The following is a 14,372-nucleotide window of genomic DNA, read 5'->3' as shown; positions in this document are numbered from 1 at the left end:
AAAAAAAGAAAGAACGAAAAGAAAAATGCCAAAAAGAAAGTGAATAAGGTAGAAAGTTGAAGGGATTCAAAGACAACAATGATGATAGGCATGGAGTAAATAAAAAAAAAATTAAAAAAAATGAATGTCATGATCAAGAAAGAGTGACGTTACGTCTCTTTAGTTCCCCCCGAGGAAAAAGAAAATGACTCAAAGATTCGAAAAATATGAGCCAAAAAGAGAAAATTGAGTGCTTGAGGAAAGATGAAACCATTCTATTACAACAAGTCCTAACTTGGTCAAAAAGCCTTCATTACAACCCGCAAAATCCCTACATGATTTCAAGTTGGGTGAGCTTATATTAGTGGTGACATACTTTTGAGAGAGATGAGCGCACTTTTCGCAATCCTTGATTCGAGTGTTACATTCTAAAGTGAGATTTGCTAATGGAGAGTAAAGGAGGAGGAGTTTGGAATCCAAAATTACGTGAAAGAGCGAGCATCCTTGATGAATAGAGTCAACCCTTGATGCTCTAGTGTCGCATTAGAACTATGGTACTCAAAAAGTCAAATCATTGTGTTATTGATAATTCATATGTGTTATGGGTAATTGTTGGTCCCAATTAATGTGTGATAGATTCACCTTAGGCCAGCTGAAATATCCCTTTTTTTAGTGGAGGTGAGAATTGCCTTAATTGCTTGAGGACAAGCAAGAGCTTAAGTTTGGGGGAGTTGATAAGTAGGGATTTTAACCGCTTATTTGCTCTCTTTTACTTGCGTTTTAACTCAAAAATACTTAAAGGTATTCTCAAAAACTAATAAAATGTGCTTTTGTGCAGGAACATTGGGAAACGAGCCAAATGAGTCAAAATCAACTCATAAAGGAGTAAAACATGGACAAGGACCAAAACAAGGCAAAAGGCCCGCAGTGCGGACCGCACAATACTGTGTGCGGCCGCAAAACAAAGGAAGAGCCATGTCAGTTCTTCTTCAGAGTATACGGACCACACATATATTGTGCGGCCGCAAAATGTTAACTGCGATCGCACTCAATATTATGTGGTCCGCAGAAGACAAAGATCAGAGAGATGGGATTTCTAGTTCAAGAAGAAATGCGGACTGCACCATTTTTGTGCAGCCGCATAATCAAGAGCGCAGCCGCACTCATTTTTTATGCGGTCTGCAGAAGTCTCACATAGCCAGAGCCTAAGATCAAGGAGTGCGGACCACACTTTAATTGTGTGGCCGCATAAGGAAGATTGCGGCCGCACTCACAACTATGCCGCAGTAGTTGAAGGAGTGCGGCCGCAGAACTGGAACCTGTCAAGCCAAGTCTCATTGTGCGGATAGCACACATAATTATGCGGCCGCACAACCTCTGTAGAAGCATTTTTGTCAGATATTTTCAGCTTAGTATAAATAGAACCTTTTGTCATTTTTATGGTAAGTTTTTTTGGGAGAGCACCTGAGCCGTTTTTCTTTACTATTTTGAGTAATATTTTACTAGATTAGCTTCAAAATATTAGATTTTCTTTCCCTAATTAATTATTATGCATTCTATCTTAATTTTTTCTTGTATTTCTTCATTTTTCATGAGTAGCTAAATCTTTAGCTAGGGTTGTGGCCCAACCCTAGTGTGGGTACTTAATGGGTGTTTGAGTTAGGACTTATTTGTGATTGGGTTAGTGATATTTAGCCTAGATCTTGCTTGAACTCAAGGATTAATGGTTGCAAATATTGATTCATACCTAATTGACTTAGTCTCTACTTGAGAAAGAGAGACTAAGTCTAGTAAAACTTGGCTAACAAGAAATTGGGGTTAACTTAAGAAATTGATAGCCCCAATTAAAAGGTTGAATCTATAGATAGTAAGACCCGACTTGAGCATTTATCACTTGTTTTGTGCAATACCCATTTGGACTTGAGAAAGCCAAATTGGGCAAAATCACTCAAACTACCGAGAGGTATAGAGTGGGTAATTGTGTGTGATTGCTATATTACAACCCCGACCAATCAAACTTGCCCTAGAGTTTACAACCCATTAGGTAATCACCTAGGTGGAAGTCATGACCCTAGATCTTTTATCATTTGGAAAACAACCAAACCCAAAAATATTGTCTCCTAGTTTTATAATGGCAATCAGTAGTTTAAAGTAGAAGTAGAAACAACAAACAAGAATGTGGAAGTGTAATCTAAGGCATATTGTACAATTACACTAAATCTATACCTAATCCCAATTCTAACTCCCTGAGGATTCGACCCCGACTTGCTTTGGGTTTTATTATTGCTTCGACCGACTCACTACCTATATTTGTGGTGTGAGTTTGGGCGACACCAATTTTTGGCACCGTTTCCGGGGAGTTAAACAGATTTAGCTATATATCTAAGTTTTTTTGTGATTTGTCTTCTTTTCCTTTCGAGTCACTAATTCTATTTTGAATTGCTTATATGTACGAGAATGTCTCTCAACAACGAGCCCATTGGTAATTTTCCATTGGGGGAGGAAGTGGACGATGATCAAGGAGATAAGGTTTTTCCCGAACCTCAAGCAAATAGGCGAGGCCGGCTGCCTAATGATAATGTTCCCGTCCCTCCCTCCACCAAGAGCGGCAGCGCACCGGGGCTTCAAATCAAAATGCTTACAAGCATCTCAAGGGATTCGTCGATACTTGTTGGGGGAGTAAGCAAACAAATGTTTCGGAGGACGCGCTGAGGTTGAGGCTATTTACGTTCTCTTTACGGGGAAAAGCATTGGACTAGCTGGAGAGATTGCCCAATCATTCCATACATAGATGGAATGAGTTGGCCAAAACTTTCATTGCCAAATTCATCTCTCTGGGTCACATGGCTGCACTACGGGATGAAATTCTAGCATTCAAGCAAGAGCCCAATGAGGCATTACATGAGATTTGGGAAAGATATCGTACCATGGTTAAAGAGTGCCCCAATGATGATATGGCCGAGGCCATGATCCAACAAACCTTCTACAGGGGGATCAACACAACAAATCAATGTGTGGTAAATCAACTCGCTGGCGAGGAACTTCATGAACACACCTTATGCCGAAGCTTGTGAAATTTTGGATGCGATGGCGGATACCTCATCGGCATGGAAAAGTAGGGCCAATGTTTCGCAAGGTGACCCCAATGGCATTCACCTACACAAGGAACTACATGATCATGGGCAAGCTATCGCAGAGTTAACAACCACAATGAACCAATTGGCCAAAGCTCAGCTACAACAAATTCAAGAGCCGAAACAAGTGAATGCGATGGAAGATGTAAATAGGATGATGAACAAGAGACGACAAAAAGGTCAACAAGGGCAAAGCCATCCAGAAAAATTAATGCAAGATGATAGTGGGTATGACCAAGGTGATTCATATAATGAGCTAGAAGAAGAAGTGCAATACGTCAACAATTATCAAGGTCAAAGAAACAATGCTCAAAATCAACAACAATGGAGATCATAAGGAAATCAAGGGAATTAGAATAACCAAGGCCACCAAGGCAATTGGAGTGGTGTCAACAACAATCAAATCAATTGGAATAATCAAGGAAACCAAGGAAATTGGGGTGGAAATAATCAAAGTAAATGGGGAGGTAATCAAGGAGGGTGGAATAACAACAACAACCAGGGGTCAGGTTTTCAAAGCCCCCGATGTTCCAACAACTGAGCAATCCACCTCCCTATCCTTATCAAGGCCCAAGATCTTCTAATAATGAGATGTGATGGATTGAAAGTATGTTTAAACAAATGATGGAGAAAAATGCCGACTCTGATGCTCAATTAGCCTCCCACAACACTTCAATCCGCAATTTGGAGGTTCAACTTGGCCAAATCTCACAAGCATTGAACATTCATCCTAAGGGAGCACTACCAAGTGATACGGTGGTGAACCCAAGCGGGGGAATAATACGGGACATGCTATGGCCGTAATTATGAAAGGTTAAAAAGGTGGAGATGCAACCACCTCAAGTCAAAGAAGAATTGTGGATGATGATGTTGTAGTTAAAGAAGATGAAATTTCAAGCAATGTGGTTCAAGCTAATGACGAAGTGAGAATTGATATTGATGAAATTGTGGAGGAGATGCAAAAAGAGGTAAAACCCGTCTAGGGAGCACATGATTGACATACCGGAACCGGTAGTGCCAAAGGCTAAGGCACCAATGCCAAGGCCTCCTCTTCCATACCCTCAAAGACTTGCAAAGTAAAATAGTGAGAACCAATTCAAAAAGTTTATTAACATGATGAAGAGTATGTCTATCAATGTACCATTGGTTGAGGCGTTGGAACAAATGTCGTGTTATGCAAAGTCATGAAGGACTTGGTCATCAAGAAGAGGTCGATGAATTGTGAAACTATCAAGATGACACATCACGTGAGTGCTATTGTGCACTTAATGGCTCCGAAGTTGGAAGATTCAGGTAATTTCACAATCCCTTGCACTATTGGGAGCGCCGACTTTGCCAAAGCTTTATGTGATTTGGGGGCAAGTATCAACTTGATGCCCTACTCTGTGTTCAAAAGTTTGGAGATTAGGCAACCAATACCCACATCTATGAGATTTCAAATGGAGGATCAGACTATGAAGAGGCCATTGGGAATTATTGATGAAGTGTTAGTCCGTGTTGATAAGTACATCCTTCCAGCGGACTTTGTCATCCTTGATTGTGAGGTTGACTACGAGGTACCTATTATCTTGGGTAGACCTTTACTTGCTACAGGGAAGGATCTTGTTGATGTGGAAGACACTGAGCTCACTTTCCGGGTGGGTGACAAATAGGTGGTTTTCCATGTGTGCTAATCGATGAGGCAACCAAATAGCAACGAAGTTTGTTCATTCATGGATTTAGTGACCGATGTAATTGTTGATGATGCTAGTGCTGTGATAAATGTTGAGGATACTTTGGAAGTTGTGTTTCTCAATCATGATGATGATATGAAGGAAGGCTTAGTGTAATGTGTCAATGCTTTGCAAGGAATGGGGTCATATACTTATGAACCCCGAAAATTGTCCTTAGATCTTGAGAACAGGAAGACTCCTCCAACAAAGCCCTCAATTTAGGAGCCTCCCACTTTGGAGTTAAAGCCTTTGCCTTCACATCTTAGGTATGCGTTTCTTGGCCCTTGTTCCACTTTACCTGTTATTCTTTCCTCTTGCTTGAATAACGTGCAGGTAGATTCTACTTTGGTGGTGCTCCAAAAGAGGAAGAAAGTGATAGGTTAGACATTGGCAGATATTCGGGGTATAAGCCCCGCCTTTTTCATGCACAAGATTATCTGGGAGGAGGATGACAAACCCTCTGTGGAGAATCCAAAAAGATTGAATGAAGAAATGTAAGAGGTAGTGAAGAAGGAGATCATAAAGTGGTTGGATGTCGGGGTTGTTTACCCCATTTCCTTTAGCTCATGGACTTCTCCGGTGCAATGTGTCCCAAATAAAGGGGGCATGACTGTGATAACTAATGACAAGAATGAATTGATCCCCACAAGATCTGTCACCGGGTGGAGAGTGTGCGTGGACTATAGGATAGGTTGACCGGACGTGCTTTTTATTGCTTCCTGGATGGATACTCCGGCTACAATCAGATTCTTATTGCTCCTAAGGACCAAGAGAATACTACTTTCACTTGTCCATATGATACCTTTGCATTCTCGAGGATGCCATTTGGGGTTATGTAATGCACCGGTGACTTTTCAACGGTGTATGATGGCTATTTTCACCGATATGGTGGAATATATTCTTGAGGTCTTCATGGACGATTTCTCCATCGTTGGGAATTATTTTGATGATTGCTTGAACAACTTGGAAAAGGTATTGGCATGATGTGATGAAACTAACTTGGTTTTGAATTGGGAGAAATGTCACTTTATGGTCGATGAAGACATTGCCCTCGGTCACAAGATTTCAAAGTATGGTATTGAATTTGATAAGGCCAAAGTTGAAGTGATCTCCAAACTCCCTCCCCTATATCCGCGAAGGGAGCGAGGATCATTTTTGGTCATCCGGGGTTCTATCGCCGATTCATCAAATATTTTTCAAAGGTGGTGAACCCTTTGTGTAAACTTTTGGAGAAGGATTCCAAGTTCCATTTCAATGAACATTGCATGAAGGTATTCGAGTTGCTTAAGTTCAAGTTGACTATTACTCCTATTATTACCGCACCGGATTGGAGCTTGCCTTTTGAGCTCATGTGTGATGCAAGCGATGTGGTGGTTGGAGCAGTGTTGGGGCAACGTATCAACAAAATATTCCATCCGGTCTATTATGCAAGCAAGACCATGAATGATGCCTGGGTAAACTACACAGTGACCAAAATATTGCTCCTTGCTATTGTCTTTGCTATGGAGAAGTTACGCCCGTACTTGATGGGTACAAAGGTGATTGTTCACACCGACCATGCGACTCTTCTTTATTTGATGAGAAAGAAGGGTTCTAATTTAAGGTTGATATGGTGGGTGTTTCTATTGCAAGAGTTTGATCTAGAGATTCAAGACCGCAAGGGTAGTGAGAATCAAGTGGCGGCCCACTTGTCCCGATTGGAGGAGGAGGGGAGGCCACATCATGGCCTTGAGATATATGATTCATTTCCCGACGAGCAACTCCTAGCCATTTCTATGACGGGGATGCCATGGTTGGCCGACTTTGCCAATTATCTTGTGAGTGGCATTGTACCAAATGAGTTCTATTCAAACCAAAGGAAGAAGCTCAAACGGGATTGCCTTGACTATTATTGGGATGATCCATATCTTTTTTGGATATGTACTGATGGTGTGATCCGACGATGTGTGCCGCAGGAACAACAAATGGGTATTCTTGAGGCTTGCCACTCCTCACCGTATAGTGGTCACCATGGTGGAGCAAGAACGGCGGCAAAAGTTTTGAGTTGTGGATTCTATTGGCCTACTCTCTACAAGGATGCTAATGAGCTTGTCAAGCGGTGTGATGAATGCCAAAGGGCCGGTGGGATCTCAAAGAAGAATGAAATGCCTCTCACCACCATTTTGGAGATAGATATTTTTGATGTGTGGGATATTGATTTTATGGGTCCGTTTGTTAGCTATTGTGGGAACACCTACATTCTAGTTGCAGTGGATTATGTATCTAAATAGGTTGAGGACATTGCTTTGCCCAACAATGAAGCAAGAATTGTGGTGGCATTTTTGAAAAAGAATATCTTCACGAGGTTTGGTACCCCAAGAGCCATTATTAGTGACGGGGGTTTGCATTTTTGCAACAAGGCTTTTGATACCTTACTCACAAAGTATGGTGTCAGTCACAAAGTATCAACCCCCTACCATCCTCAAGCAAGCGGACAAGTTGAAGAATCCAACCGGGAGATAAAGAGTATTTTGTCAAAGACAGTTAATGCCAACCAGACGGATTGGTCATGAAAACTTGATGATGATCTTTGGGCTTATAGAACGGCCTAAACAACACCGATCGGGATGTCTCCATACCGGTTAGTGTTCATGAAGGCATGCCATCTTCCGATAAAACTTGAGAATAAGGCCATGTGGGCTTTGAAAATGTTGAATCTTGAATGGGATTTCGCGGCAAATCTAAGGGTTTCACCATTGAATGAGATTGATGAATTCCGGTATCATGCCTACACAAGCTCGTCCCTTTACAAGGAGAAGATGAACTACCTCCATGACAAGTACATCCACAATAAGGAATTTAAAGAGGGTGATCTTGTGCTATTGTTCAATTCCTGGTTACGGATGTTTCCGGGCAAGTTGAAGTCAAATGGAGTGGCCCCTTTGAAGTGGTGAATGTAACCCCCTTTAGTGCTCTAGATTTGAAAAAAAAGAATGACGAGGTGTTTAGAGTAAATGGGTATCGAGTTACACATTATCTTGGCAAGGTTGATGATAACCACATTGTGGCGGTCCTTCATTTCAAATGATTGGTAATTTGCGTCGTGTCGCGACGTTAAATCAGGCGCTTCTTGGGAGGCAACCCATGTATCTTTTTCTTTTTCTAATTTTTCTTCTTTGTTAGATAGCTTTGTTTTGTGCTAACTAGTTTTGAAGTGTATGCAGGAAAGGGTGTGCATTGCAGGAAAGTGTCACAAAAGTGCAGACCACACCAAACTTATGCGGACCGCACAATCACTCTGCGGCCACACAATTCTGTGTGCGGTCGCACAACTGGAAGATCATAATTGCATGCTCTCTGAAGTTTGGCCTGTCAAAAATCCTTAACAAAGTGCGGCCGCACACAAAATTATGCTGTTCGCACAAATTCTGCGGCCGCACTCACTTTTGTGCGGTCCCCAAAATGTCTTCGAAGGAACAGGTAATGAGTGCGGACCGCACTAAAAATTGTGCGGCCACACTCAGGTAAGTTCGGGGCCCGAAGGGTCGACCTATAAATAGGGTTTTTCAAACCTTTTCATACTTTACACTCTCTGAACTCTCAAGCCCTAACAAACACAATGCATCCCCCACTAGTTATCAAACTTCAAGTATTTCATCTCTGTATATTGTCACATGTACCCTTCATTACTGGTATGTTCATTTCATCTTTAGATTTTTCATCTTCTCTTAGTTTTGTTCTTTTGTCTAGGGTTAATTTCATGCCTAAAAATGTCAGTAGTTAGTCATCTTTGCTCAAAATTATGTGGATAGCTTCATAATTGTTAATTGGGGCCTCGGTAAATACCTAATCATCCTTAATTGTTAGAGCCATGTCTAATTCTTACAAAACCTGTATGAATCGTAAAGCAGTGCAGTGTTAATCCAAATTTTGCGGCCGCACACACTTTAGTGCGGTCCACAGTATCTAAGTTAGGGAATCTGTATGCTTGAATTCTGCGGACCGCACTCAAAAATATGCGGTCCACAGTGAAATTATGCGGTCCACAGTCAAAATTGTGCGGTCCGCACTGTTAAATGATCAGGGACCCAGTAGTCTGAACCTGGGGCTGTGCGGCCGCACTCAAACTTTTGCGGTCGGCACTTTCGATTGTGCGACCGCACTCACTTTTGTGCGGCTCGCACTATGCAGTCTGCGGCCGCACTCACTTTTGTGTTGTACGCACTGCCTCTTCTATTTTTTCATAACTGACCTGCAACTATCATGTATAAATTTGTGTCCTATGTACCTGAACTCTAACTGATTCTTATTATTATGAATTGCAGATGATGGTTAGATCACGTGGTGGAGGAAATACATCAAAAGAGAGGGCAGAACCCTCCCGAGGCCGAGGACGAGGATGAAGCAAGAGTAACCTACCACTAGCCATCCAGAGAGTATTAAGCAAGAAGGCTACGGTCAATAGAGTCCCTGAATCATCAGACACGAGTGAGTATCTCCCGTATAAGGAAGTTTATGAGGGAAACTTTGACCAAGCCCCACCTAACACCCAATCTCAATAAGTCCCAGGTAGATTCCACTTGGTTGATGAATCTTCATCCGCTGCTAGTTCTTCTAAAGGTTCGGAACATGGTAGCCATGATTCTGAGCCCTCTTCCTCACATGCCCCCGCTGCACCAATCAATGTTGATGATGATGATGACGTCCCGGATGACGGTAGAGGGGGAGACACTCAAGTGGGTGGTCTTGAGAGGACAAAGAAGAAGGAGATGTGGGAGGACAGATTTGTCAGCTTGACTGCCTTTAACAGATTTAGAGAGTGGTGGCCCCAGAGATCGCTCACTCTTGAGCGATAATTCTTGATGAAGGATTTGGACAAGCACAACCCAAATGTCCTCAAACAGGTCCAGGAGAGAAAAGGATGGAAATAGTTCACCCAAAGCACCCTCGATGCAAATGAGCACTTGGTTAAAGAATTTTATGCCAATGTGGCTCACATTAAGAAGGGTACCAAGGTGACAAAAGTGCAAAATCTGAAAATTCGATTCGACTCCTGTGCTTTGAACTCTTATGTGGGATTTGAGGAAGTGGAGGCAGCCCAATGCTTGGAAAAGCTGGCTATGGGTGATGCAGCTCACCAGTGGCTAGCTAAGATTTTGGCTATTCGAGGATCAACACCTCCGTGGCTCACAGTAGGGGTTCCCATAGTCCGGGTCACCCTAAACATTGAAGCTAAAGGGTGGCAGACTTACGTGTGCAGCCGCATTGACCCGTGCTTGAATGAGAACAACCTCCCACTTCCCCGAGAAGTCCTGGTGGCTTCGATTATGGCTGGGTACCCGATCAATATGGGTGTTATAATGTCAACCAACATCACTTTGGCTATCCAGAAGGATGGGAGATCCTACCCTTACCCGAACTTCCTCACAGAGTACTTCAATGATTAAAAGGTGGAGCCGAGGTAGTATGATACTAAGGTAAAGGTCAAGAAGCCTTTCTCATGGTACCACCTACCAAGGGTAAGGCAACTACCTCCGTTGGCCAGTCTAAGGAGCAAACAGTAGTAGTTACTAATTCAGCTGTTGAGCCTTCCACAGATCTTATGCCTTCCATAGAAGCCAGACCTTCCACCAAGACAGCAGACATGCCACCACCTTCTTCTTCCAGACCATCAACTCCAGTATTTGTGCCAGTTTCATCTACTTATCTACTGACTGAACTGTGAGTCTCCTAGATATTGGTGAGTCTCAACAACTGGATGCAGGTAGCTACTTCAAAGCTGTCTGACATATCCAATGTTGTTGCAGCACAATCTTCTGCCCAGGCTGCACCACAGGTACCTCCGTTAGTGAAGGAATCATTGAAGAAGATTCTGGACAACTAGAAGACCATTACGGAGACTCCGATGGCATATGAGGATGTCATTGAGGAGTTGGGCAAGCAGGTAAAGAACATGCAGAAGTCTCAAGCTTTGAAGAAGTCAGTGGATAAGTTGACAACAACAGTTACCAAGCTTGCATCTGCCGGAGATCTACCACTAGATTTACTAATGGAGACAGCACCAGCAATTCCAACAGCACAGGCAGCACCAGCAGCCGGCCAGTCTGAGGAGCCGAATGCGACTGCCCACACCACTGAGGAGATGATACATATGCTCCGCAGCCCTGTTGTCCCTCAACTAGGTGATGATGAGATACAGCTAGAGGAGACCGAGGGTGCTGAGGATGCCATGCAGACTGAGACCACATAGGGAGTTCTCTTAACTCTCTACCCCTTCTTATTCTTATTTTTGATAAGCATTGGGGACAATGCTCATTTTTATTCGGGGGGTGGTCTATTTTGATTGATTTGACATTGACATTTGGTCTGTAATAACTCTTATACTATTTTTATTTTATCTTTATTTTCTCTTTGGTTATGTATATATTCTTCCCTTTCCCTTGATGTTTATATTCATTTCCCCTCGGTTTGTATATTCGTTTGCCTTACTTTTCATAGTTTAGCTTCTTTAGTTTGTCTTTCTTAGTATTATAACTTCTTATTTATATTAGTAACTTCTTTTTGATTTGTTACCTTCTTTTTTACATTTGAGTGAACAATAAACCTTTGGTTTTCTTAATGCTACGGTTCTTTCCAAAGGTGGATTTTGTGTGAAACGGGTGACTCTTCCCAACGATAGATGTCGTGACAACCTTTTTAAGGGATTGAGTCCGTTTTGTTTTATGTTTAGGAAAAAAATAGTAGTAATGAATAAAAGGGTCTCTAGCATGCTTCACTTGGTACCAACACATTTACCCACGACCTTATGGTTAAAAACAAGTTGTTGGCAGAAGTTAGCTCTAGTTGTGACCTTTTGACTCTTGTTTTGACTTAAGCAGTCATCGAGTGATTTAGTCGAGCCATTTGTGATTCTAAATCTCAAATACGGTTATTTTGGTCTCTGAATCCGTTCTCTTTAGCAATCCAGCAGCAAGATATGTGAGGTATTGAATTGCAAGTCCAAGTACCCGTGCTAATAGTCTAGAACTTGCCCCGAATGTTTTTCTAGGCGAAATTCTAAGTGTTGCTTGGATTTGGAAAATAATTGAAGGCTCTCCTTGGTCCAATTTGAAATTTGAAATCTTCCATAGCCTACCAATGTGATATCCCTAGTCAACCCATTTGAGCCTAAGCCCTTTTTTGTTTAACAACCACGTCACAAGCCTTTATCCGTTTTGTAATGACCCTCTCTTGGCACGCGATCTTTCCTTAGTATTCTTGAGAAACAATTGGGAAAAACATAAGTTTGAGGGAGAGACGAGGAGTTTGGAACTGATAAAAGGTACAAAGAAAAGAAAGAATTGAAAAAAAGGGAAGGCAAAGAAAAGAAAGAAAGAACGAAAATAAAAATGCCAAAAAGAAAGTGAATAAGGTAGAAAGGTGAAGGGATTCAAAGAAAACAATGATGATAGGCATGAAGTAAATAAAAAAAATGAATGTCATGATCAAGAAAGAGTGACGTGTCATCTCTCTAGTTCCCCCTCAGGAAAAAGAAAATGACTCAAAGAGTCGAAAATGTATGAGCCGGAAAGAGAAAATGGAGTGCTTGAGGAAAGATGAAACCATTTTATTCCAACAAGTCCTACCTTGGTCCAAAAGCCTTCATTACATCCCACAAAAGACCTACATGATTTCAGGTTGAGTGAGCTTATATTAGTGGTAATTTACATGAGGGGCAAGCTTATGTTACTTAGAGCCGGACTTGTGACATTCCTTTGAGAGAGATGAGCGCACTTTTCGCAATCCTTGATTCAAGTGTTACATTCTAAAGTGAGATTTGCTAATGGAGAATAGAGGAGGAGGATTTTGGGATCCAAAATAACCTATATAAAAGTGCGAGCGTCATTGATGAATAGAGTCAACTCTTGATGCTCTAGTATCGCATTAGAACTATGGTACTCAAAAAGAAAAATCATCGCGTTGTTGATAATTCATATGTGTTATGGGTAATTATTGGTCCCAATTGATGTGTGATTGATTCACCTTAGGCTAGCTGAAATATCCCTTTTTCTAGTGGAGGTGGGAATTGCCTTAATTGCTTGAGGACAAGCAAGAGCTTAAGTTTGGGGGAGTTGATAAGTAGGGATTTTGACCGCTTATTTGCTCTCTTTTACTTGCGTTTTAGCTCAAAAATACTTAAAGGTATTCTCGAAAACTAATGAAATATGCTTTTGTGCAGGAACATTGGAAAACGAGCCAAAGGAGTCAAAATCAACTCATAAAGGAGTCAAAAATGGACAAGGACCAAAACAAGGCAAAAGGCCCACAGTGCGGACCGCACAATACTGTGTGCGGCCGCAAAACAAAGGAAGAGCCATGTCAGTTCTTCTTCAGAGTATACGGACCACACATATATTGTGCGGCCGCAAAATGTTAACTGCGATCGCACTCAATATTATATGGTCCGCAGAAGACAAAGATCAGAGAGATGGGATTTCAAGTTCAAGAAGAAATGCGGACCGCACCATTTTTGTGCGGCCCCATAATCAAGAGCTCGACCGCACTCATTTTTTATGCGGACAGCAGAAGTCTCACACAGCCAAAGCCTAAGATCAAGGAGTGCGGACCGCACTATAATTGTAAGGCCGTAGAAGCAAGAGTGCGGCCGCACTCACAAATGTGCGGTCTGCAGAAGTTGAAGGACTGCGACCGCAGAACTGGAACCTGTCAAGCCAAGTCTCGTTGTGTGGACCGCACACATAATTATGCGGCCGCACAACCTCTGTATGAGCATTTTTTTCAGATATTTTCAGCTTAGTATAAATAGAACCTTTTGTCATTTTTAGGGTAAGTTTTTTTGGGAGAGCACCTGAACCGTTTTTCTTCACTGTTTTGAGTAATATTGTACTAGATTAGCTTCTAAACATTAGATTTTCTTTCCCTAATCAATTATTATGCATTCTACCTTAATTTCTTCTTGTATTTCTTCATTTTTCATGAGTAGCTAAATCTTTAGCTAGGGTTGTGGCCCAACCCTAGTGTGGGTACTTAATGGGTGTTTGATTTAGGACTTGTTTGTGATTGTGTAAGGACCGGTAAAAATTTTAACCAAAATACTCGGGGTTTCATGGTGCCAAGATAGACTCCTGCGTTACTTCGTGGTGCCAAGATAGAACTCGCCGCGGTTCAGACTTTTTGGATTGAGCAGTACCCTATGGACTGAGAGGAAAATGTTTCGCAAAATAACGCGTTTTTGTGGCCCATTATGCGGAGGGATAATCACTCTGCGGACCGCATAATGTCCGCAGAGTGAAGCAGTAAGTTTTGCCAATTTTAGGTAAGTTTTGCAGTCGATTATGCGACCGCATATCGATCGTATGATTCCTCTTGGGTTTCTACGGAGGGAGTTCTACGGTGCATTATTCGATCGCAGAATAAGTATGCAGACCGCATATTGGTCGCATACCGGAGTCGAAAGTTTAGGCCCCTGATGGCCATTTCTTCGGTCACTTTGCGGAATGCATAACCATTATACAGTCGCATATGTGACCGCAGACCTGTGTCGGGGCACCATTTTTCTTAATTTAAA

The 14,372-nt window shown here is 42.0% G+C and overlaps 1 protein-coding gene across 1 annotated transcript; it reads left to right on the top strand.

Annotated features, from left to right (window-relative positions):
• The first annotated feature begins 4,297 nt into the window (after positions 1-4,297).
• Positions 4,298-4,765, top strand: LOC138901690 (uncharacterized). Its single transcript, XM_070189471.1, has one exon. The coding sequence runs from the start codon at positions 4,298-4,300 to the stop codon at positions 4,763-4,765; it is 468 nt and encodes a 155-aa protein (XP_070045572.1).
• The last annotated feature ends 9,607 nt before the right edge of the window (positions 4,766-14,372 follow it).

This window comes from Nicotiana tomentosiformis, chromosome 11, assembly GCF_000390325.3.
Source record: "Nicotiana tomentosiformis chromosome 11, ASM39032v3, whole genome shotgun sequence".
NCBI lineage: Eukaryota > Viridiplantae > Streptophyta > Magnoliopsida > Solanales > Solanaceae > Nicotiana > Nicotiana tomentosiformis.
Note: the sequence above shows the minus strand (reverse complement) of the source record. Positions and strands in the feature narration are given on the sequence as shown.